At 42.4% G+C, this 25,449-nt stretch overlaps 1 protein-coding gene across 1 annotated transcript in view; it reads right to left on the bottom strand.

Moving 5' to 3' along the window:
- The window catches only part of BRINP2 (BMP/retinoic acid inducible neural specific 2), a 541,560-nt gene that overhangs the window by 202,002 nt on the left and 314,109 nt on the right, over positions 1-25,449 (bottom strand). Inside the window, exon 3 of the mRNA XM_069641149.1 lies at positions 10,509-10,699. Coding sequence (XP_069497250.1) covers positions 10,509-10,699 — 191 coding nt within the window. The remainder of the gene's footprint in view (positions 1-10,508; positions 10,700-25,449) is intronic.

Raw genomic sequence — 25,449 nt, 5'->3', positions numbered from 1 at the left:
CATAGAGGTAAGGTCAAATCTGGCCTGTTGTTTACCATCCTCTTTCTTCTTAATGTTCAAGCTGACAGGCTCATTCATAATACAACTACCATCTAGGTCATATCCACATTTATTTAGCTCAGGGGCAACATCCCTAATTAAAGCAACAACAGCTTCAGAAAAGCAGTGTACCTTAGTTACAAAGTTTAAACATTGTTCAACAAGTTTAGAGCCACTACTTTTGATCATCCTTAATGGTAGATGGTTGTTAAGGATTTCCAATAACTTGCTTCTATTTATGTTTTTTTTCTTCTGTTGGTAGTATTGAAAATGGTAAATTATTTAGTAGAAAGATGGCAGCTTGGGGTAACACTTTAGGTTTAATTTCTGTACCAATGATCCGAGCAACCAGTTTGTTAGGTTACCTGATTTAAGAGCCAATCTTATTGCTCTATGCGCTGCTTTTTGTTTGCACATTTAGAGGATTGTTGAATGTTAGGAGTTTGGAGTGAGTCGCTCATATCCTTATCTTCAATATTTAGAGATTGTTTGGCTATAGTGTCAATTTTCAGTTTTTGCTTCCTTCTACAATCCCTTTCTGTCAACAAGCACTCACCGCTATCATCATTTTCACTACCAGCCAAAATTTCCACTTGAGAGGATTCCAAGTTCACTCGTTCACAACCCATTTGCTGAACTTTTCATAGCACCTTAATATTCATTATCTGTAGCTCTGCATTGTTATCTAAGGCTTTCCCATCCACAGCATGAGGTCCTGCCATGTCTATTAATAGTGTAGAATTTTTCTCCACCTGTCTCAAAATACTGTGAGACTGTTTTAAGAGAATTGTTAAGGCAAAACTTGTGGCAATATTACGGGCATCTAATTCTTTAAACTTGCCACCATGTGTACAATCTAAGAACGTCGTGATTATCCAGCAGCATATCTGTTCATGACTTTCAGCACTCCTCATAGGGGTTCCTCCTCCAAACTGTAATAGGCAGCGAAAACATGATACACGGTCAGATGCAGGTAAGTTAACATTTGAAGATGTATCTTTAGATGCATGGCACACTATATTAGATGCCTTATTGTTACCATCAATTGCCACACATGGCAGTGCACGTTCCATATTTGAGCTTTTCCACTCCAAACTTTAGCAAAGGTTCAATAAAGAGTTATTGTTGTCAAACTCTGCAGATGTAGAAGCTGCATCATCTCGGGAGGATATCTCAGGGGCACATGCTCGCCTTGGAAGCAAGACGTCACGGAGCAACACGAGTTTGATCCCCAGGTCTGCGCTTAGAAACCTCTGGGTATTAAGCACGTTATAAATAACCTATCATTTCATATCATATCATTTCAATATATAGCATTAAGGGCAGGCTGTTCATTTATTTCAGTGACCACCTCCTGACCAGGGAAAGAATCAGTGATTTTATTTGCCTTCAATATTGGCATTTGTGTAGTCGCTTCCCTCATAGCAACGGCCACAATTCCAGATCCTTTTTATGTTTACTTTTAGTTTACTACGCAGCTTCATAATATTTTAGTAGAATCGATGTAGAAAGACTCCACTAGCGGCTCAAACATTGCAATCCGCAGTCACAACATGTGGGAAAGTGTAGCAGCAATCAGGCTGAGACACAGATCACAGGCAGCTCAAAGATATATATCAACAGTCACCGCGTGTGGATTGTTATAAGGCGGGCAAGGTTACATATATTACACATGCAGCTCAAACATAGACATCTGCAGTCACCGAGAGTGTAATGAAGAATATGTATTCAAAGGTAAACAATTGTATGTTTAGTTGTAGACAGGCTCAGGCATAAACATCAACCTGGCAGCTTCACAGTGCGGTCACTCCATCGAGGCACAAGTGAATAAATGTCTCAGGTCAGTAATAGGCAGAGGAAAAGCAAAGGGCCTCATTACGAGTTTGGCGGTAGCCATGGAGCTATTAGCGCCATGGCTGCCGCCAAGCTGCGCTCCTTTACTGGGTTCTCTGAATGGGGAATTACCGGGCCATTCCGAGTTCGGAGGGCCAGGTAATTCCTCCCTCAGGGAACCCAGGCCCGGACCTTCCCCATTTCCATTTGAGCCCCCATAGGGCTCAATGAGAATGGGAGAGGGAGCTAACAATGAGCCGATTACGACCGGCCCGTTGTTAGCTCCCTGGTCCCCTCGTGGGATCCAGTAACGACGCCTGGTTTTGCCAGGGGTCCTTACTGGGTCCCGCGAGGAGACCTCGTAATCGTGCGGAATGGTGTTAACAGGTCTGCATCCATTAGCGAAACCCGTTAACCCATTCCATCGTAATGAGGCCCAAAGTCTCACCGAAAATGCTCTGGGCCACACCGACACCGCCCTCCGAACACAGAACACAAAACACACAGCTAACACAGCTAACACAACACACCACGCTATGCGGGTCTGCTGTGTGTTTAGAGAAAATGCTTGTCACGTAGGGAAAAGTGAAGTCAGACTACAGGATCTTAATCGACCTTTACTAACCACCAACCGTATGAACCAATCCAGCGGGCACCTGCCCTGCTCATTCGAGCTGGGCTTCACAGCTTTCCCTCACAGACACACCTTTCAGTTCACAATCGCTCCTCATCTCTCATCTCTGCAACACCTGTTTGTTCGTGTTTTATAGCACGTCACTTGCTTCCTTTAAGTCATTTACATATCTTTACCTTTCTCTTAATGCCAGCATTTCCAGACTCGCTATAAGATGAATATGCGGGCTTGGAGATGAAGCAATGGGACGAGCAGACCCCTGCAGAATGATCAGGTAGGGTCTTGTGTCTCATGTGCTGATTATTATACTTTGTTTTTGTTTTCTCCACACATGCTATCATGATTACTATGGACTGCTCTCTGTCATGCGTTGCATTGTCTAGATCTTAGACCTGGCAAGTCAATTCTGGGATAAACTTGAGGTATCTTCTTTGGTACTGCACACCTAGTACTTCACCTTCCTCGCACACCCTGTAGGTCCTTGTAAACTCTGTGTTTTCCGCGTTGGGTATATATGCTCTACTACACAATACCACCAGCATACATAGGTGGGGCAGTGCAACTAGCTTGCTTAGTTGCACTGCCCCACCTTAGCTTGCTTAATTGTGTCGTCAACCGGCTCAAGAGCAAAATAGACTTTCCCGCCTCACCATCCATCTTGTGCCGTATATTTACCCAGAGGATCTCAGACCTAATGCACAGTTTAAAAGGCCTAATAGCACCACAATGTCCCCTCTTTCCACACTGCCCTCATGCATTCATCTTTGCCTGTCCAATCCTTGGCACTCAAACTTCTGTCAGCTGGATTGGCAGACCCAAATCTCTCCCCTGATATTGGGGGGTTCTATCAGAATTCTCTGGTGAAAGCCTCCACGATACCAGAGCCTGCTTGAGCCAGAATACATCCAGAATACATCATGCAACCAATCACAGCATCTCCTAGTACCTTGCGCTGGCTGGTCCAGCTCACTCGCTCACAGTAGAGTTGAGCTGAAGATAGATGTCTCTTCATGAATGCCAACTTCTATCTCTTATCAGTCATTACACACTCATCCTCACAGCTACAGCCATGTTCCATCATCCTCATCCCTTGTGTCCCTGCCCTCAGATTGTGTAGATTTTAATGTATTCTCCCTCTTCACCTCGCACCCCATCACCACCTTCTCCCATCACCAGCTCTCTTAACCTTACCCTACATTATCCACAGTCCAATGTCTGGCAGCACCCATGCAAGGACACAATACACTAAGTAATGGGACAACACTAGGTGGCGTAGAACCACTTTGGTGGTGATAGGTGCAGAACAAATACTTGATAGTATAATATAATATAAACCCATGATTCCGATTTAGATGATTCGATTCATCTAGAGATATCACAGGATTGCTGTAAATAACCTTCACAGGAACAGTCCCACAGGCCTCTCAATGTCAGGCCTATTGCGATTCCAAGATCCCATTGGGAGTGGCAACAAGTTAAGGAACCTGCAAATGCAGCCAAGAACCTTGCACCGTAGCCAACCTCGCAGAAGCCACCAGATCCTTTCTTCCCTGGAGATGCAGGCCACTATTATGTGTTTATGCCTTTTCCTAGCCCCTGGCCTTCCCCTCATTGAATGAGACATCCTCACTTGGAAGAGCACCTCTTCCATCTCCTCTGCTGGGATTGATGCAAGCTCCATCAAGCCTTTTCTTGATGCCTCGCTGAAGACCTCAACACAGACAAGCCCTGTGTTTTAAAATGTATTGTAAACTGCCCAGACACTAATTGTGAGCCATGATGCCCTGAAGGCCCTCCCCATTCCAGCTTTCCACCATCAACATTATTAGATATAGTTGATCTGCACCATGAACTAGAACTTTAGCATCCCTGGGCCCTCACGGGCTGAGCTCTGGAGGGGGTTCTCCTTTGCTCACTGGAGCCTTAGAGCCACTGCCCCCAAACAGAGAGGCCAGCTGTTAGAGAGGGCCTTTCTTGAGAGACTGTATTTCATTTAATACATGAATTGTTGAGGGAGCAAATTACAGTTTGCACCCATCATCTCTCTAGCTATATTTAATTGGTCTGGGTTTTATTGATAATAGTTATTTTAGCGATGAGTATATTGACAGAACTTAAGAATTCTGTATGTTTTTTTCTTGTTGATTTTATCCCTCCAGCACTCATGATGTACATATTATGGCTGCTTGACTTTAAAACCAGGCTAAACAGCCTCACCATTTGTATCCACGATCTCAGCTAATTCTTGCTACGACACAGTTCTCAGCTTTTCTTCTCCATGGGTCCGGCTTACTAAATTCATGAACCCGATGTCCAGCTTCTATACAATGGCAGCTCTGCCTGCAGTCTATTCACTATGTATAGCCAGTTTCTAAGATTACTTAATCTACTTTGAGTTGCTGCATCTGTACAGTTATTGAATGACTTGCATTTTCTATAGTTCCTCACACACATGCAATCTTATTTTCACATACAAATGTTTACGCGATTCTTTACTTTGTCATCAGTTTCTATAAGGTCCATGCATTCTTTTCAGCCAGTCTTCCCAGGCCGTCACATTCATCTCTCGTAACGTCACCAGCTCCTCTTTCTCCTGTTTTTCATATTCCTTCAGTAAGTTCCTCCCTCAAATTGTGGTCTCTTCAGGGAATACATTTGATAGGGTTTTCCCAATGGGTATCTTCTTTTGAATATTCATCTTGGTATGGTCACAACTGCTGGCGTCAAGCATGGCACAATCTCAGGCTTCCAACATACAGGAGGTAGGGGGCAGGATGTCCTGCAGATGCACCTCTACATTCATGTATGTCATGGTGACCAAAACCCTAGACTTGTGTGTTAAGTGTGTAATGCCAACCATCATGGCCCCTATACACTCTCAGAGAGTCACCTGACTTTTTGTCCTTGCTACTGTTCGGCAGTGGCCCTTCAAGCTCCTGCTTTGGCATTAAACTAAGGGCAGAGGTGTGGGGTTAATAGGCACCAAAGGTATACTCACAATTTCAAGTGCACTGTTCTCGATCATCCCAGGCCCATTGCACACACCCACCAGGTTGAAGACTATATTTCACATTTTACATGTTGTTTGTCCCGATGAGAGTGGATCCATGCCTGCTCAAGTGTCCAGGTTCTGCACCCTCTTGGCTTCCCTCTGGGTGTGTGTGTGTGTGTGTGTGTGTGTGAGATACAGTACAAATAAGGATTCAAAAACAAAACCATACATCACTAGCCCTGTGCCTAGAGGGGTTTTATTATAAACAGCGTCAACAACATGAGTCCAGTAACTGTGGTAATGCATAAAGCACATGTTATTTAATGCAGTCATGTTCCTACAGATACTTTGTGTCACAGACAGTGTGAGTGAACAGTCAGGGTTTTCTCACTGTCCATGTCTTTGGAGAGTCTAGCTCCTCTTGGTCTCATGCCCTTTTCTCTGAGTTAGGAATCTTGGGTTAATATAAAACGCTAGGAATACTGAAACTGCCTTCAGGGCCGTTCCAGGATCTAATGGTTGAAATGTTCAGCAGCATTTAGTTTATGGTTGATTAAGTAAATTTGTTTTGCAGTTTTTCAGTGTCTCTGCTGGGTTCTTTCAGGTGATTAGCAGTGTTTCGCAGTGGTATCATCAGTATTGGACTTGTCGGGTCGAAAAGGAAGGTTTCTTGAGTGCAGTGAGGGAGATAGGTAGCACTGCCAAGCTAGGGCTCACCCAATGCCCACCTAGTCTTTGGGGCTACTGCAGGCAGATATCCAACACCGGGATCACATGTGGATCTCTGGACTTCGGCCCTGAAGGGACGGGCTCCACTAAACCGGCTAGTGGAAGGTTCAGGTTGTTGGCAGCGGACTCTCCTTTTGTTGGGCAGTCAATTATTCAAACCACACCAAAGAGGGCTCTGAGCTTTGCTCCTAGGTTATATTCAATGTGAGAGATGTGGGAACTTTGGCATAGCCCCACTTTGGATGATCACAGTTCTGAGGTTCCTGTGGATCTCAGGGAAAATGCCCACCTTACTGGGCTTTCAGACACACACCTGACCCTCCTCAAGGCTGCCCACGATGCCAAGGCTGTCTCGTTACAGGCACCTGCAAATTGAACCGTATCTCTCCAACACTGTGTGAGCTTCACTGGCTCCCTCTCACCGCCAGGCTCATATTCTCTTAAAAATGTATCTCAACATTAACACCAACATACTTGGCGGATAAACTCCACATGTCTGGAGGTTCTTGGGCCTCATATAGCAAGCCTCTGAAGTGTTGGAGTCTCAGCAAAGAGAAGACTTGCAAGCAGTCCTTCTTCTGCCACGCCTGGACCATCTGGAACTCAATCCCGGCAGAGGCTCCAAGTGCCCCACCTTGCTCCACTTTCTCAAGACACTAAAAACGCAGACCTTTCAAAAATACCTGGTGGGTGTATAAAGATCCACTGCTCTTGAGCTAGGTCTGCCATATAAGCAATAAAGCAATGTGATTCCAATAATCTCCAGTGATGTCCAAAGCATCGCGTCAGAGCTTCAGTACTTGCAGAATGAGATTGGGGTTAGAAGGTGGCCACAGCTTGAACCACACGTCTGCATCTCTTTGAATTTGAACACAAGCACCGTCATGCAACAAACAAGTACATGCATTTGTCGTGTGAAGCCAGATGTAGTCTGGTGTCCTGGAGTAGGAGGGCCATCGTAGTGTCCTCTCTCATGCAGACACTGTGGCAAAATACATTCTGGATGATGGGACTACCTGTTTATAAGTGGATTTACTGGTAGATATTAATCCCAGCTGGCAGTGGCAGCCACAGGCAGTACCTCCATAACATACAGATCTGCCATCAACCAGAAGTTACAAGTACACACAGCCAGGTATGGGTTCTCAGGTGCAATAAAGAGAGCTATATCACCCAACCATCCAGATTCTTGGGGCTACTTCGGGGCTCCTTATAATTGCTATCTGGTGAGAGCACTGGGCACTACAATCTCACGGCACTCCTCCCCACACGCATCACATACACTCTTTTGTGAAAGGTTCTAATGTTCCCTTTACGTCTTTGATTAATAATTTTGGAGAATGCAGCATGCATGATGGCGGCTTGATGCTTATTAATATTCCTTTCCAGCACGTGGAGGCAGTGTGGTGGTGGCCACGCTTGATGTTAGTGGAATGCAAAGACTCTTCATTCACGTGAAATAGCCCCTGTAAGGACCGGGGTCCAAGTGATTTACTCTTAAGGTCATCGGTGGAAGGCCACATGGCTTCTTTCCATTGGTTGTCACAGCCTTTTCATGCATCTATGTGCACGGATGCACAAAATGGCAGGCTCATCTCCCCCTAAATCCTAGATGAGCCGGGGGCCTCTTCTTATTCAGTCTTTGTTCTATGTAATTTTCCAGCTTTGGTACTTTCTCATTGCTCAGGGCTGCCTGATGTCCCAGAAACTCCTAGTGTCTCTTCCTGTGCCTTCTCTCTCGCATCCAAGAAGGCTGGCATGTAAGACTAGGACAGGATGCTGCATTTGAACCTTGTGGATTGTGTTAAACAACCTTCCTGGAATGAGAAGAAAGTCACCCTGGAAGATGTGGCTCGGATGCATGGGCAGCCTTTGCAAAAGAGGAAAGTTAGCAAACCTATTTAGACTCACTGAAAAAAAAACATTAGTTAAGCTGAACTCGGCATGTTCCTGTTGATGTCCCCCATAATGCCATTGTGTATGTCATTGTGGCTCCCTTCTCTAACAATATGCATGTGCTCATAGGCTTTGCAACGTGAATGTGCTGAGTTAACCTGGTCATGACTTCCCACATTCGCTGAATTTCAAGTTTTTGTTGCGTTAAATCTGCAAAACGGTACTGCACCTTAACTAAGGTTTGTTTAGTGAATTTCAGGGGTTTTGTTATGCAACTGTCTTCGACAGTGTCCACGGTACATGTTCCCCAAATGTTTTTCTTTTGGCCCCACTAGGTGGCCATGGCTTTAGGCTGTGCCCACTCTAAATGTCTTTCAGACCCACTAGCCAAGGCCTTCAGCTCAGGCCAGTGAGCATGGCCTTTGGCCGTGCGCACTACATCTTTTAAAACACTACTTTTCTTTCCCACTCTATAGCCATGTCCTTCGCCCATGGCCATTGGTCTTCAGCTGGGGGCCCTTTAAATGTTGGTCTAATAGCTGTCTTCCATTCCCACTCTCCACAGTGCCCACGGCTTCGACCGTGGCCACTCTACATATTGCTCCAATGGGTTTCCTAAACGGGCCCACTAGTCATGACCTTTGGCCATGGCCTTTGGCCGCAGCCTTTTGCTGTGCTCCCCTGACATGTAGCCTCAATAGGTTTTGTTGGGACCCTCTAGTCATAGTCTTTGGCCACATCCATTAGCCCCCACCTTACTGTAGCTTTAACATTCCACTTTGTTTTTTTGTATTGATCTAATTTTTTTCACTCTCTCTTTTTAAAAAAGCCCACCCTACAAATCCCAAATTTAACACAGCGTCCTCTTCCCCACTCCCGATTTCTATCCTGATGCCATTGCATTATTTTCCCCCTCCAAATAGCATTTTTTGCACTTTTCGTTTTCTATAACCCTGTTATTCCCATAATAACCCTTGTTATCTCTGACATAAAGCCCCTCTAAAAATGGGCTGCTTTTTATTTCTGAAAAGCCTCTGTGCTGCAAATTGATTCAATGCTTTGTGCCCAAGTTTTTTCATACGAGGTCAAATTCTGTCCAGTGTTTTTTGATGTGTGCTGCGCAGAAATGTGGACTTTTTCTCTATGGGGAAATGAATGGGACAAGGCCAAAAACAGCATATCTTTGCTTTCTTAATAACTTTTTACTAACTTCTTTCCAACATTTCTAGTCTGGGCGGGGGGTTGGGAGCTTTTCTTTTCTTCTTCCCTGGTGGTCTTTGTTTGCAAAACATCAGTCAAATCCATCAAGCAAGTCAAAAGTTATTAGCAATTCAATGTTTTGGTTTCCTGTGGAACTTGATACTCAACTATAGTCCGTCAAGCTCCACACTATAATAAAGCATACATTTTGTAGTTTGCTTGACTGTTGTTCAAGAAATACTGAAGCCTCCCTAACTACCCCAAATTAAGCTTTAGAAGGTTTAATGACTGTTTTGAACTTGTGTCTTCCATACCAGACATTTTTAATAATTGTCAGAAAAGTGCAGAGATCCCCCTTGTCTGATTGCATGCATTGCTATAATACTTTATTTTAATTACATGTACTTGTCCAGGTGTTTTATTCATTGAAACGTTGTGTTTTTGCTCAGATCCACCCTTCTTGAGAAAACCGGTTCACTTGTCTTCCTAACTCCTTTACCTGGGAATGCTCAGATACTCGTGTGATTTCCTGGGTATGCACAGATTAATTTCTTTCACTGATAGATGGTCCTGAGGAAGGGCACAGTGTGATCCTGAAAGCCGAAACAATTCTACAGAATCACTATACAAATTATTTTGCTGTTACAATAGATAGTCTAATTTCTACCTTATGTACTTTGAAACACACAGAACACATTTATCTGCATGGATAACAATAATATAAACTCCCTGCCTTAAATGAAAGAGAGAGAGAGAAGAAGGAAAGCACTGAATGGACCTAGAAAGCCGACTGAATTGCTGAATGATTGACCCGGCCTTTCAGTTTCACTTTTGAGCAATGTATAGAGAGACCAATGAGTAGGCTTCCTTCTTTGTCGTGCATGTCACCCAACTGAAAGGATGCCAATGGTAGAGTAGGAGCTTTTCTTTATGTTGTGGCTGATGTGCACCTTTCTTCTGATTTGTGTATGACAGGTCATGATTCCCGCAGAGCTCTGTGGGTGAACTCCAAAACACACCGATTAATCCCGACAGGGGCAAACCGAGACATTCATTTATTAAAGGTCTCTAAAAGAAATTATACTAACAGATTACTTAAGTGCCACCATGGAATTTACTGTGTGGCATGCATTTCACCAAGGCCATTACATTAGTGTTCCTTGACTGTGGACGACCTAGACTTACCTCCTAGGGTGGCTGAGAGCAGGAAGTGAGTGCCATACTTCTTGATGATGTTCTCTATGATTTGGGCCATGGTGGGTCTCCGTCCTAGGAGGCGAATATTCCGCATAAACTCTGGTGCAAGTGGCAATGGTGACCCGAAAATATCCTTCCTCTCTAGCACCAGATTATTCACCCTCCAGCGGCCAAACTCCCTGCAAGGCAACAAAGATAGAAGGTTAAAGATCACTGCATTACGAATAGGGGGCACTACTGCATTGAAAACCATCTTGACCACATCAGTGGGGCACAGCAGGGAGGGTGTGGGATGCATCAGGCACATTCAGTGGGAAGGGCACTTCCTAGGAAGCACACTGCCACACAGTGTCTTCCAGCTGTGTCCTCCTACCTGTGTAACTCTAAATTTCTTAAAATTACATTTTTGAAGAATGTCATCCCTTTACACTGCCCCCTGGATATTTTTGCTGCCCTCTTTTAAGTTCTGAGGCCTGTCATTTTCTGGGCAGAAGCCAAGTCTGCATTGGGGTCTATGGCATAATGCTACTTTTGACCTATTTTATGGACTACAACCCACAAACTATACTTTCACTGTGAGAACAGCCTCTGCTTCTTAACGACAACCTAAATTTAACAATACTTGCAGCATTTTGTAATTGTATTTCAATTAAATTATAAAGTGTGTATACCTAAGTGCTGTAATAAAAGCATAGCAGAACAGTAACATTGAAATAGAAAATCATAACAAAAAAATAAGCTCTAGGCAGGAGAAGAATTAAGATGGTATTTCAGACGTGAGAGTAATACAGATGTAGTAGAGCGAATAGAGAGAGGAAGAGCGCTCCAGTGTAGTGGAGCAAGAAGGATGGGAAACGAGATTGAGCGTAGGGTGGCGTAGGGACCGAGAGCAAATAGAGAGATTTGAGTGAAAGATAATGAGGGCAGGAGTTGAAAGAAATGAGAGCTACAGATAGTGGGAGCAAGACCATACAGACACTTGAACACCAAGCAAATATATTGAAACAGGACTCAAAATTCAAAGGAAAGCCATGATAATGAGAGGAGAGATGAGGAGATGAAAAATGGGAAGAAAGGCAAAGAGCGACACATACTGCTAAATGATAGAGTTAATCCTCTCACATTAAGCTGCAAGAAAGAACACAAAAGATGCCACGTCTTAAAACATTTAAAAGCTTGCAGAATGAACAGAATTGTGGTCTCTTGTCACATGAGTCGAGGATGAAAATAGGGCATGAACTTGGAGTTCCAGACAGGATAGTGAGTGTCCTCACTCCCGTTGCATTCTTAGGACAAGAATGCTCTGCAAGGCCAAGTAGAATTTCATGGCAGAAGACATGGATGATGAGAGAGGTTGGGCTGATTGGGTGGTAGGGCAGCTTCATGTCCTACCTACTTGCACCTGGGTCTTGGCTTCTGTGCTGCCAATTGAACCAAATGTTCCAGACATGGCACAAGCATGCCAACCAATTGTAATAGACAATATAACAAATGACCTTAAAGCTTCAAAAACCATTGAAACACTGTGTAACATATTTTTCTTAAAATGACATGTTTGAAGAGGTAGTCATGAGTTGTCCACCTGATATCGGACAGCCAATAATAAGCCTACCTCCAATATGATTGTATATCTAGATGTGTCCCTTAATCAATCCTGACCCTTGAGAGGTTTTTCAATATTGCCATGTAGAGTGACATCATTCTGATGCACGAAGAGAGTATATCATTGTTTTTATTGTGGAAATCTCTGAGAAGGAGCGCCCGTCCGTTGATGTTCGTTGTAACACCCTGTTTTAGATAATTGCTAATAGAACAGCAACTTGCCATCTTCTTGAGTTTGTCCGGTTATTTGGAATCAGAGTTACTCTGGTTTAATCCAATCCAGTAACAGATGCATGTTCCAAGGTCTATAAGCTCATGTGTGTAGCAGTGCGGATGGTTTTCGATCTAAACTAGTTTGACTTCAGAGTTTTGGACGATCAGGCATCCTCCACCATTAGATGGAAGATCGTGGAGTTTCCTGTGAAGAGCGGTTGATAGAAATAAACTTGCAGGAGAAACCAAGATGGTGGGCAGGTCCCTCATTGACGAAATTCCTGCTCGGTTTCCACGGGTGCTGCGCGGATGGAAGGCAAATTAGTCGGATTGGAGGAGGAGTGGATACCAAAGGCCTCAAGTCGATTAAACAGATATAAGTAGACTGGCAATATAAAGGGGTGAGATTGTGATATTTTATGAAAATAAGTTGGGTAACAGGAATTTCCTGTGGATAAAGGAACACCTTGGTATTCCTATTTCAATGGAGAGAGAAGAAGACGTTTCAATTTCCAGTCGGAATATTAAGAGGGAGGCTACACACAGTCAGGACCATGGAAGGTGACTTCTTAAACTCTGTATGAGGTAATATAATTGGAGAAGAAGGTAGAATACCTCTTACTATGAATGATTATAGGGAAAAGGGAAAGTGATCACAGGGGCTATTAATATGTGTTGTGTTATTATTTTGATTATTATTTGATGTATGAAGTTCTGAAAAGTGATAAATTGTAAGATGTGGATTTGAAGTTGTTTTGAGTTCAGTGAAGTAAACGATTGGCGCCAGTCAGAAGACAGATAGGTGGTTGAGACAAAAGATGATTCAGCAGCAATTGATGGTGCTTACTCATATTTATTGTTTTTTAGATTAAAAGTGATGAGCAATAAGCTTTAAGATAAGTAGAGATTTATTAAATATAACAAGCTAACAATCTGGTAAGTATTGACAGTTAATTGGAACTTTTCATTATGGAGGACACTCCTCTTATGCACCTTTGTAAAACATTACTTTGACATGAGCCCAAGTTGAAGAGTATAGAGTAAAAAGCACAGCTGATAAAATCTTCATGCCATGGCCACAAGGGGGATCATTGTGAAAGGTAGCATTACAACATATGACCACACATGTGCATGCTGCGTAAACAGGAAATAAATTAGAGGAAAAAAATGGCAGTTTTAGAACTCTGGAAAATGTATCAAGGGCAGAAAGAGGACATAAAGGGAAGGGCATCGGTCCCTCGGCTCCTCTTCTACACTTGAAACTAAGAATGCAGATGCAGAGGAGACAGGATTTTATCCGTTAAAAGAATTAAAAGAATGAAAAGCAGTGGCAGGGTATATTAATCCAATACATGCACCCCCCATTTATATTAGCAATGACAGTCTAAAACAGACTAAAAAGAAGTAAGACACGTGTAGATTTATACGAGATAAAGAGGAACGAAGCGAGAGATCGAAAATGTCTACAGATATAGACAAGGAAATTAAGAGATGGAAAGGAGAGAAGGATAGGGCCAATGAGGAAATGTTTGTACAGAATGAATTGATGGGAGGACAGATATTACACAAGTTAGATGGGAAAAGCACTGATGAGGTGAGGCAAAAGGAAGACAAAGACGAGCAAGAACACAAGGATAGGGAATGAAAAACGCAGTTTAAGGAGAATGAGCAAGGAAGTAAAAGCAGGGAACGACTGGAAAATATAAATAGAGCAGAGCAAGAGAAAGACGAAAAGTGGGCAGAGGAACAAAGGAACCATGACAGAAGAAAGAAAGAAAGAAAGAAAGAAAGAAAGAAAGAAAGAAAGAAAGAAAGAAAGAAAGAAAGAAAGAAAGAAAGAAAGAAAGAAAGAAAGAAAGAAAGGGCTGGTAAAGAAAGAAAGAGATGAAGAAGAGGCACAACAAGGGAAGGAAAAAAAAAGATTACATAGAACAAGAAGAAAGAAGAGAAGAAGTAAGAAGGGAAGCACAAAAGCAAGAAGAAGAGAGGGCAAGAAGACATGCGAAAGAACCAAGGGAAGTGAAAGAAGGAATACAACAGAATAGATGCAGCAAGATCTTGACACCAATCTTGTTTTTAAAGAATGAATAAGACCAAGCGATGAAATATAGTGGTGATGGGAAACAATAAGAGAAGTTTTACCAATGAGAGAAATGACTCAATAAATACCTAAAGTAGCACAAGAAGAGGAAAGATATGATGCAGAAGGTATTGGAAAGAGGATTGATAAGTATTATCAGCAAATATGGCAGAACAGCGAGTATGGGACTCAGAGGCGGGCAGACAATCCCTTATAACAAAAACACGGGATGAGGAGGAAACATCTTTAGTGATGAACACAGAGCATTGTCTCTGAATATATTAGATTTAGATAGAGAAGAGCAGGATGATAGTCACACCAGTTGGGTTGTAGCAATGTGAGATGAAGAAAGGGGTCAGGTCTTAAGATAGAAAGGGAGGGTACATGCGTCCCCTCTAGAAGTCAAAATCTGGATAAGGAGGTAAGATGGTCAGATCTGGACCACCCTAAGGAAAGAACACCAGATCCTATACCATATCCTGAACTGTCCCGAAGACGATTGTGTAGTGTGGGAGGAGACTCCCCACCCCACGTGAGCAGGTTACTGTTGTTACCAGCACAGAGATGAACAGGGGCGATTACCCCTCAATTGAATAAACGAATAATGGGGTCCAGTTAGGGGATGGGTTTCACACATTTCCCCTTGTTGGAAAAAAAGGGGGGGCAAGGCCACAATATTTCCATGGCCCCACATGGATATAGATAACTTAAAATGTAAGTTACCTAGTTTGACTTCCGGGGCTGGAAAATTGATATACTAATTAGAGAAAATGACAGGGGGAAATACGGTGGCCTCAGGAGACATAAAAGGTCTACTGGCAAGTATTCTTGAAGAGAAAGTTGACGACATTTGGAAATGAGTGGGATATACGAGTGTGACAGCACAAAACATGGCACATGATGGAGCGCCATTTAAAAATTGCAGAGCAGACATCTGAAGGGCTCGCAGGGTACAGCATTCTGATACATCAGATATGGGTGCAATTATGACACGTAAAAAGAAGATGAAGACCCTATGCTTATATTCAGGATATTTAAGAGAGATGGCAGCTTGAGACGTGTAAGCCTAGAGAAAAACAGTGGCATTATTCATATTTTGTGTCAGGGATTGCTAGAAAAAGTATAGAGACAAATGCAAAATCAAGTGGGAATGGATGCAAAGTTGTGGGCTGAGATACAGTTGACTATTGTCCATCATTGCAGATTGTTACACGAGAAGAACAGAAAGGTTGTGGAAGCCAAGTTAGTTCAGAAGAAATTGTCAAAATTTGCTATAGAATGTGCAGTATTGACAAGTGGAGAAGGAGGAATGCAAGAAAGAACATGTGCACTGCAGGTGAATAATGTACACCCAGTGGATCAAAGTCAGTATGAGGTAGAGGTGGGGATTTAGAGGATGGGGAGATTGATTTCAGAACACTGAAGGTGGATTTCAAAATGCCCAGGGTGGAAGACAGAACACTTAGGGAGGATATAATGGTGGGTTTGCCAGAGGACCACACCTATTGTGTTGATATTGTGGGATAGTAGGGCATATTGCACATGTATGTAGAAGCCGAGGAAACATGCAACAAAATGGACAGAATTCAAGAGGGGGACAGGTAATCCACCGCCATACAGCACACAAACACAAGCGGGTTGTGCCCAGGATCACACATCCTATCAGGCACCACAAGCATTGCAGGCACAACAGCATGGGCCAGTGCAAATGCACCCACCACAAAGGCAATCACAACAAGCACCTATGCAGGCATAATGGAAATTGAAAACATGGCAAGCACAAACACCTTTGATAGAGGGTGTCTCTGTGGTAGGAGGGAACCTTTTTACAGGGACAGGGATGAATTTTTACCCTCAACAGGGCAGCTCACAGGGTGACTTGATGTATTCAGTACTATCGGTAACACCAGACCCACAAGAGGAACCATGATAGGGGGCAAATCCTTTTCTTTTCTTGTAGACACTGGAGTGACTTGCTCTTGTATAAGAGAGAGAACATACTCAATGTCAAGTATTGCCATGAATGTTCAAAGGTACTCTGGAGCTATGAATGTAGTTCCTTTTACTGATAAATTATCTGTTTCTGGAATTGTGACTTGTCTGTCCCCTTGTTATATTTGCGACAAACAATAGTTAACATTTTGGGTAGAGATTTGATGACGAAACTTAACATGAAAATTTCATTCACTGATCAAGGAATAGTGTGCTCCACTCCAGGAATATAGGAATTTAAACATAGGAGAGTGTGTACTGGCATTTACAGGACAAGTGGCTCTACGAGAGGTCCTGTTAGATCCGGAGCTCTTCATGTATGGGGTGAGCATTTTTTTAACATGGCTACCTGGATTAGGAGTGAAAATTGTGAGGATACATGATGAATTTTATTTAGAGCACAAGTACATATGGATGAGGAAGAAGGGCAGATTATTCCCATAGAATTGGAAGCAGCCATAGTACGAGGGGAAATAGCAATGCTTGACGGAGTAGATGATGAAGGTAGAGCATGCAGAACAGTGATAGCTCTTTAGGAGGGATACAGATTGACTGATATAATAGATGAATATATGTTCAGGGATGAACATATAGATGAAGAGCTAAGGTTTTTCTTAAGCATTACATATTGGATAAAGATTGAGAAAAGTGAAGTCCCACAGCGAATGGCACTAAAGCGGCAAAGACCAGCGTACTTTCAGGAAGACAAAGAAAAGGTGCCATGTGTCCATTACACTATGAGCCCAATATGCGGTTGGCCTATTGAAGGGAATAAGGGAGGTTAAGATAAAACTCAAGCCTGGAGAAATTTTAATCCTGTGCGAAACAGTACCCCATGTCTCGAGAAGCTGATTAAGACATATTGGGACTATCTCAGCATTAATAAAATAGGGAATCCTAGTACCACAGAGTCCTTGTGTAATACCGCAGAGTATCTGATTTAAAAATTAAAAGGAGGGTCATGGAGATTTATCCAGGACTTGCGCCCTCTTAATCAGATTGTACTAGCAGAATTTCCATTAATTCCAAATCCTCAGACAAAATTGTGTGGCATCCCAGTTGAAGCTAAGTATTTCATGGTGATCAATTTGAAAAATGCATTTTTCTCGATACCGTTGCACAAAGACTCACAAAACCTTACTTTACGTTCACACAAAAAAGACTAAAACATACTCGTTTGCCTCATGGGTACTGTGAGTCCCCATCAATATTTATTAGGGTCCTGCAGATAGATTTAGGTAATATTGAGCTCACAATTGCGGTAATTCAGTACATATATGACATATTAATCCATCAGAAACAGAGGATGGATTTAGGCAAGATTCTGTTCAGTTAATTATTGCATTGGCAGACAAAGGATAAAATCCAGATAAGGAGAAATTACAATATTGCCAGGAAGAGGTGTTGTACATAGGCCAGTTAATTAGTTAATTTCACATGAAGGAAAGAAAGTGACACCTGACAGAGCTGAGGCCATCATGAAAACACCAAGGCCAAATACAGTACGGCAAATGCAGCAGTTTCTGGGCCTATGCAAAAATGGGTGTTCGACTACAGCCCACGCACAAAACCACTTTTGCAAGCACTTAGGAAAGCACAAGTTGGTAAGGAAAAGATAGAATGACTGAAGAAATGGAGAAAGGATTTGAGGAATCAAAAAGAACAATTTGTACAGCTCCAGTTTTGGAAATTTCCAATTATAGTGAAGAATTGTATTTGTTTTCACACACCAATGGATCAGTAATGACAGCAGTACTCACACAAAGAACAACACTAGGCTATGAACCTTTTGTGTATTACAGTGGGATTTTAGATCCAGTCATGAGAGGACATTTTCCATGTGAACAATATTTGGCTGCATCCACATTTGCAATGAAGAAGTCCACAAGTATAACGATGGGCTGTGCAATGACACTATATGTTGAACACACCTTATTTGCCATTTTAGAGACACCCAAACATACATTGACAACAGAAAGAGCATCTGCATATGAAGTATTGATTTCTAACCCATCAATTAAAATTGTGAGATGTAAAATGATGAACCCAATCACGTTTGTAGCTGAACCTGTAGAAGAAGGTGATCATGTGATCATGTACACGATTGCACTAACTATGTTGGATTTTTATGATGATATATCCCGTGTGAAAGAAAATGCTTTAGCGGGAGGGGAGATTCTCTTTATTCATGGTTCATCAAAAATTAATCAGACTAGTGGGAAAAGGCATTCAGCATCTACAGTTGTAAGACACGGATTAAATGGTGAATTTAAGGTGGCGGAGAGTGCAAGACTACCATCCCATTGTTCAGCACAGGGTGCAGAATTGGTAGCGCTTACTGTTGCGCTCGAGAAACACAAATATCAGCAAGTGATGGTGTACAGTGACTCATCTATGTGACGTCAACCGCACTCACACGGCTGTCACGTTGGGAAAGGAAGGGTTATTTCCGCACAGTCTGCACTACAGTGCAACATGCATCTTTATTGGAAAGGCTCATTAAGGCACTACAACTCCCAGTGGCCACAGTGGTAGTACAATGTGCAGCGCATACTTAAGAAACATACTTTATTTCTCATGGAAACAAAGCTGCAGGATTAGAAGCCAAAATGGTTGCATATTCCTCAGAAATTTTGAGTTTCTAAACTTAAAATGTTAAAGAAGTATTAAACAGAAGCATGCTGGCACAAGAAGGATTTAATATGCTGTCAATTACAGCCCCACAAGATGAGCAGGAGCTATGGAGAACTAGTCGGTGTTCTTTTTCCCCCACAGAAGTACTATGGGGACAGGAAAGCACTGTAAAGCCAGCAATACCAGCAGCATTACTAAAGGTCACACTTGTGCAGCTGCATTATCCCACGGATATAACCTGAGAAAGTCTTGCTGCCACTGTTGCAGAGGACTGGATTGTTCAAAATCTATTGGAACACATTTCACAGTTCATTGTGAATTGCATTGTGTGCCAGAAGTTCACTGCTGGGCATACACTAAGAACAATCAGAGGAGTAATCTCCTGTCCAAATGGCCTGTTTCAGCATTTGCATATTGATGACACTGATATGCTGCAGACATGTTGCAGATATAAGTATATATTAGTGGTGCTGAGTCCCTTGTCTCGATGGATCGAAGATGGTCCTTGTACACATCATGATGCCACCACGCAGCAAAGTTATTAGTGCATGAGGTATTTCCAAGATGGGGGGTGTGCAAAGTATTAAGGTCCGATGATGAGCCACACTTTATCAATGAGCTGTTTGAACAAATAGGACTTTTAGTGAACATAAAGCATACATTTTCTTTTGCTTATCACCCACAAGCAAATGGTATATGTGAGAGGCTCAACAGTCTCGTAAAGGAAATAAGAGCAAAGATAACATTAACTTTGAAAAAGGGGTGGCTATATTACATACCCCTAGCCTTGTATGCCCTTTGAAATCAGCCTTGTTCAGGTCATCATCTTACGCCCCATGAAATAGTAACAAGGACGTCCTTCATGCCCCCATCTAGAGTTAGAAGTGATTCCCAGAGTGTAGCGCAGACTCTAGGGCATAAGATGCATGATTATTTGACATGTATGATTACCAGTGTTTCTTACATTGCAGATCAAGTCAAATATCAGAGGGAGTGGTTGAGGAACACAGAGAGGATGGTCCAGGAACCAATCAAAGTGAATTATTTCCAACACCAAGGTTGCATGTTGGCAAGCTAGTGCTTCTTAAATATTTTGCACGTAGGTGGCACGAGCCAAGATTGAATGGACCATATCAAATAGAGGAAGTTTCCCCTACTGCAGTTAGGGTGTCTGGAAGAAGAGCTTGGTTACATTTGGACAACATAAAAATCTACAAAGGCGAGATCCTCCCTCTTGTACGCACTGACTTATAAGCAAGACAAGAAGAAGAGTTGCAGCTTGTGTAGACTTGATCAATGACCAAGAAGAAGGACATTAAAGTAAGTGTTTGATAAAAAATATTTCTTTTGGACTGGAATACATTGGACACTCCTTAAACAAATAGCAGGAAGTGCATGGACTTGCAGAGAATTCCAGAGCTTAAACATACTTTTTAGAGATTCATTGAAAAAAGTAAAATCATATTGGCACTATGCACAAGCGCCAATTCCTTATTAAAAACTGGAAAAACAGAGAAAATATATTGCAAAAATAACATATGACACCAGGCGATAGTGACACGCATAGGTTTGTGGGTGCAGTTTTTGGGTTTATACTTCAGTCATACCCTAACCTTGTTAGGAGATATGTTAATATTCTCACTTTTCGCCATGATCCGAAAAACAGTCCAGTTATAAGAAGTATTTTGATTGCAATAATCGAGCAGATTGTGCAACTACAAATGTGATTTGAGTACATGTATTCAAAATGATTCAGGGAGAAGAAAATGCAGCTGCAGGAAGGCTAGCAATTCAACAAGAAATGGCGTGGCACACAAAATGTTTTTCTAGACTCTAAAGTATGATATATATATGCATGCGTTTCCTTTTCTTCTTTTTATATCTTACATTCCAAAGTCTTTATCATTCTGATGGTTCAATTGAAGACAGGACACATGATTTTTCCCACTGTAAGTACAAATGATGTAATTTCTTTGACCTATTTGGGCATGCAAAATGAATAACATAAGAGGGATTCAGAAGCCGATAACCACTGGATAAATACCTATCTTGATAATTTGGCTCATTTGGGGAATAATATGTGGTACTAACATATGAAAAAGGTGGGGAAGAGAGCATCTGATGAGAGCTGCTACGTCTGTTCTCTCATCTGCTACGCCATGAGTACAGTAAGAACATTAATTTCAAAAGAGATGCCAGCACATGATGCGAAGTTCCTCAGCCATCTAGCAGCATGTACTACCAGAGGACAGTTCCAAGGGAGCTGAGCAACCCTGCCACGGTGAGCAAGACAGACATTCCCATACCAGGATGATTATATCAAGACAAAGCAAATGGAAAAAGAACTTGGATGGACAGATAGGGGTGCTTGTGTATCCTTCTATTGGACAAGCCAAAGTAATAATTAATTAAAGAGGATGAATTGCTCTGACAAAACTGAAAAAAAAACTGGAATGCCTGGATGCTGTGAGCATACACTACTGTTAATCTATGGACGAGTGATTACAACTAAAGGATGGGAAGTGGGATGATGTCCTGTGCAGCTCATCTACTGAAGAAGGAAACAGTGCAAGAGGTGCATAAACTAAATGATGAGTGCCTAAAGTCATGGGCCAAGAACTCTAAACTGCTGACATGGGTGGATGATGAAGCAGGACCAATGGCTGTAGTCCTATTGATTAATGTAACAATGTGCTTTTGAAGCAAAGATAAAGGGCCTCATCATGAGTTTGGCGGTAACCCGTAAATGCAGCGATAGCGCTATTACCGCCACATTTAAGGGTCCGCCAGATCATGGCTCAGAGCTGGGGGGAAATCCGCAGCAAAATTGCTGATTTTCGACACTATTACCACCGGCAGGAAATCCGCCGGCAGTAATAGCGCAAATTTTCCCCATTGGACCCAATGGGGAATGAGGAATTCCCGGATGGGCCCAATGGGGAATAGGCACTAACCGTTCCGCAAAACCCCTGATCTGGCGCTAATAGCGCTGGGGGTTTGACGGTAGGGCTAATAGCGCTGGCGGTAATACCACCAGCGTTACCGCCCAACTCGTGATGAGGCCCAAAGTCTGATTTAGAATAAATGGTGCAAGAGCATAATTGAAATCCCAGGAATGAGGAGACAGAATGCTGGCCTCATCGATCAATATTGGGTCTGTGGATCCAGAGTACATATGAAGTTGCCAAGGAACTAGGGAGGAGTGTGTTCCATGGTACTCATCCATGTTCCAGCCTTGGTGATTCCCCAGAGTGACCTGAATATTGAGGGATTTCCAAAAGTGGATGAGCACTTGAGAAAAAGAAGGTCACTTACACTCTTGTGGATGAAGAGAGAGAGAATTATTTCTCAGCTAAGTCAATGGAAGCTTACAGTGAGATTCCGGATGAGGACAAGGTGTTCAGCAAGATTGTTATGATAATGGCATCTATATGCATGCCTGGACTCCAAACAGCTGTGAATGCCAAATGGTTGCAAATCACCAGATGGGAGCTGGTACAGACAATCAATGCCCCCATAAACTGATTTAATGCCACAAAGGAAGAGTTGAGGGCCATAAGGTTAATGATCCTCCTGAAGAGGTATGTCCTGGATATGATTACAACAATGGTAGAAGGTGTTCATACCAAGGTCAGGCCTTCTTGCTATACATTCATACCATCTCATGACGTTGAGAACGGGACTCTGATGGATGCTATAACCATGTTGACAGATCTACACACAAAAATGGAGGAGGGGACAGAGGCTATTGGAGATGACGATTGGTTCTCATTCCTGTTTGTTTGGATTCCCAACCGGATGGCAAATATATTCAAGTTCTTTGGAGCAATATTGATGATGAAAATGTTCAGATACAGTGTAATAACGATAATAATTGGACAATGCCAGACAATAACAAAAAAAGCAGTGGGAATGAAGATCATGATTGATGTGAAGGATGAAACAGAAGACAAAGCGCAGACTGAAAGTAGAATTAAGGACCATATAAAAGCAAGTATTGTGACACCTGAAGGAATTCAATTCCTGTATCCAAGAGATCATACGAATTAAGTGAGATGTTGGGTCTTCTCTACCCCAAGTGGAGAGTGCAATAACATGACCTGGGGTGTGGAGGAACACATCAAAAATGTGGGCACTCTGTAACTGTGCCTTGTCTAACACTGGCTATTGTACCAATACCGCAGTGAGTATTTGGAAGATGGTATCCATTAAAACAACCATATTGAATGCACCCTTGAGTTGTTGCAGCCTGCAGGAGGAGATTCCTGAGGGAATATGAGAAAGAGTTAAGAAAATGAACTGATGATGTCATAGCAAAGTGTGCACAACATCCTGAAATACTGAATGAAGATGATGTATGGATCCTAGAGAAGATATGACAAAGTAAAGAATCAAGTGAACCTTAAAGTTGTAAAAGAAGAAAATTACACATTAAAAAGTGCTGCAGAAATCAGAAGTATAATAAATGTACCCACACTGAAATGCAAGATAGATCAATTCAACGTTTGGCTAGCTAAAAGTAGTACATGGAATGCAGGCAGAGCCGCCAATGTACAGAAACTGCTGAAATAATTAAGCCAATGAACCATGCAGAGACAATTAATGGCTACGGTGTAGAAGAATAGCAGGTTCTTAGAGCTGCATTGGGAGGCCGTCTGGCCTGAAGTTAAGAACTGAGAAGTCGCGGTCAGCTATCAATAATGAGGACGAGCAAGTGTGAGGAGGATGAATCCTCTCACATTAAGGTGCAAGGAGGAACACAAAGGATACCAACTCTTAATTCATTTAAAATGTTTAAAAGCTTGCAGAATGAACCAAATTGTGGTCTCTTGTCACGTGAGTCGAGGATGAAAAAAGGGCTTGAACTTGGAATTCCAGACAAGATAGCGGGTACCCTCACTCCCTTTGCATTCCTAGGACAAGAATACTCTGCAAGGCCAAGTAAAAGAGAATTTCATGGCAGAAGGCATGGGTGATGAGAGATGTTGGGCCAATTGGGTGGTAGAGCAGCTTCATGTCCTATCTACTTGCACCTGGTTCCTAGTTTATACTGCTAGGTGTTTGTTTGTTTGTTTGTTTGTTTGTTTGTTTATGTATTGTGCGCGCCGGACCCAGAAGTATCAGGGCGCAAGTGAAAAGAGAATTACAGCTTAGTTACAGATGTTACAGAGCAAATGTCAAAACAAATTTCCTCGGCGTTACTGGATGAGGGTGAGACAGTATAGTAGATGTATATCGGCGTGCATATGTAGACAACATGTCATAATTAACAGATGTTTACATATTAGCAAATCTAAATCAAAAGTACATTACATGTAGGCAGGGCTCAGTTAGTACGGTTGGAGAGAGTGGGTTACAAATCTTTCTCTATGAGCCATTTAATTGTGTTCTTTCTAAATTGATAAACGTTTGGTCAGATCTAAGTGTGTGTGGTAAGGAGTTCCACAATTGTGCTGCCCTAACTGGGAAACTGGACCCTCCAATAGTGGTCAGTTTAAATCTAGGCACTTGAACACAGTTGGGGTTGGCTATTCTTGGCGGTCTGATGGAATTTTTTCTGATAAATCGTTCTGTTAGGTAGCGAGGGGCTTTGTCATTTAAGCATTTGTGGATGAGGGAGGCCGATTTGAGATTATTTTTTTCTTGGGTGAAGAGCCATTTGTGTTTCCTTCTTATTTCAGAGATGTGTACTCTTCTAGGAATATTTAAAGGATAGTTCCGGGACTTTTTTTTAATTGTCCCTACGGTTCGGCCATGTGTTTTTAAGCATAAATCGGTAGATCATAGAAAACTTTCCTATGGACCTTACCCGACTTTTCGTCCATTAACGCACTCGAAATCAGCCGCCATTTTCTGATAATCCTATCATTTCCCCCCATCGCCCTGGCTCACCTGCTTTTGCGGCACTAAATCAAATCCCCCGCCCCTGAAACAGACTTTATCAAAACATTCATATTCCCCGCCTCTCTCCGTGACGTTACTGTGCTGCGTAGGCAAACGCGCCCAGGCGTCTTCTACGCGACTACACACAGAACCCGGAAACCAACACAGATCAGCTCACAACACAGCGCGCCACAATTGGGAATATGAAACTGTACTTTTAAATCAAACCGCAAGATTGTAAATTTGGTAAAGTACATTTATTTGACATCAAATGTTTAGAGAATATTCAGCGATTTGCATTTTTATTTGCTCACGTTCCAAAAAGTTCGTTTTGAGGCACGCGATGTTCCTTTGCTGTACACAGGGTCTTAGATCATCTCACAATACAGCACCACAATTCGGAATATGAAACTGTGGTTTAAAAGCAAACGGCAAGATTGTCCATTTGGCAAAGTACATTAATTGGACATCAAATGTTTAGAGAATATTCTGCGATTTGCATTTTTCTTTGCTCTCGATCCAAAA

The sequence above is a fragment of the Ambystoma mexicanum genome, chromosome 1q, assembly GCF_040938575.1.
Source record: "Ambystoma mexicanum isolate Mex_15411 chromosome 1q, UKY_AmexF1_1, whole genome shotgun sequence".
In the NCBI taxonomy this organism is placed as follows: Eukaryota; Metazoa; Chordata; class Amphibia; order Caudata; family Ambystomatidae; genus Ambystoma; species Ambystoma mexicanum.
This window is presented reverse-complemented; position numbering and strand designations above follow the sequence as displayed.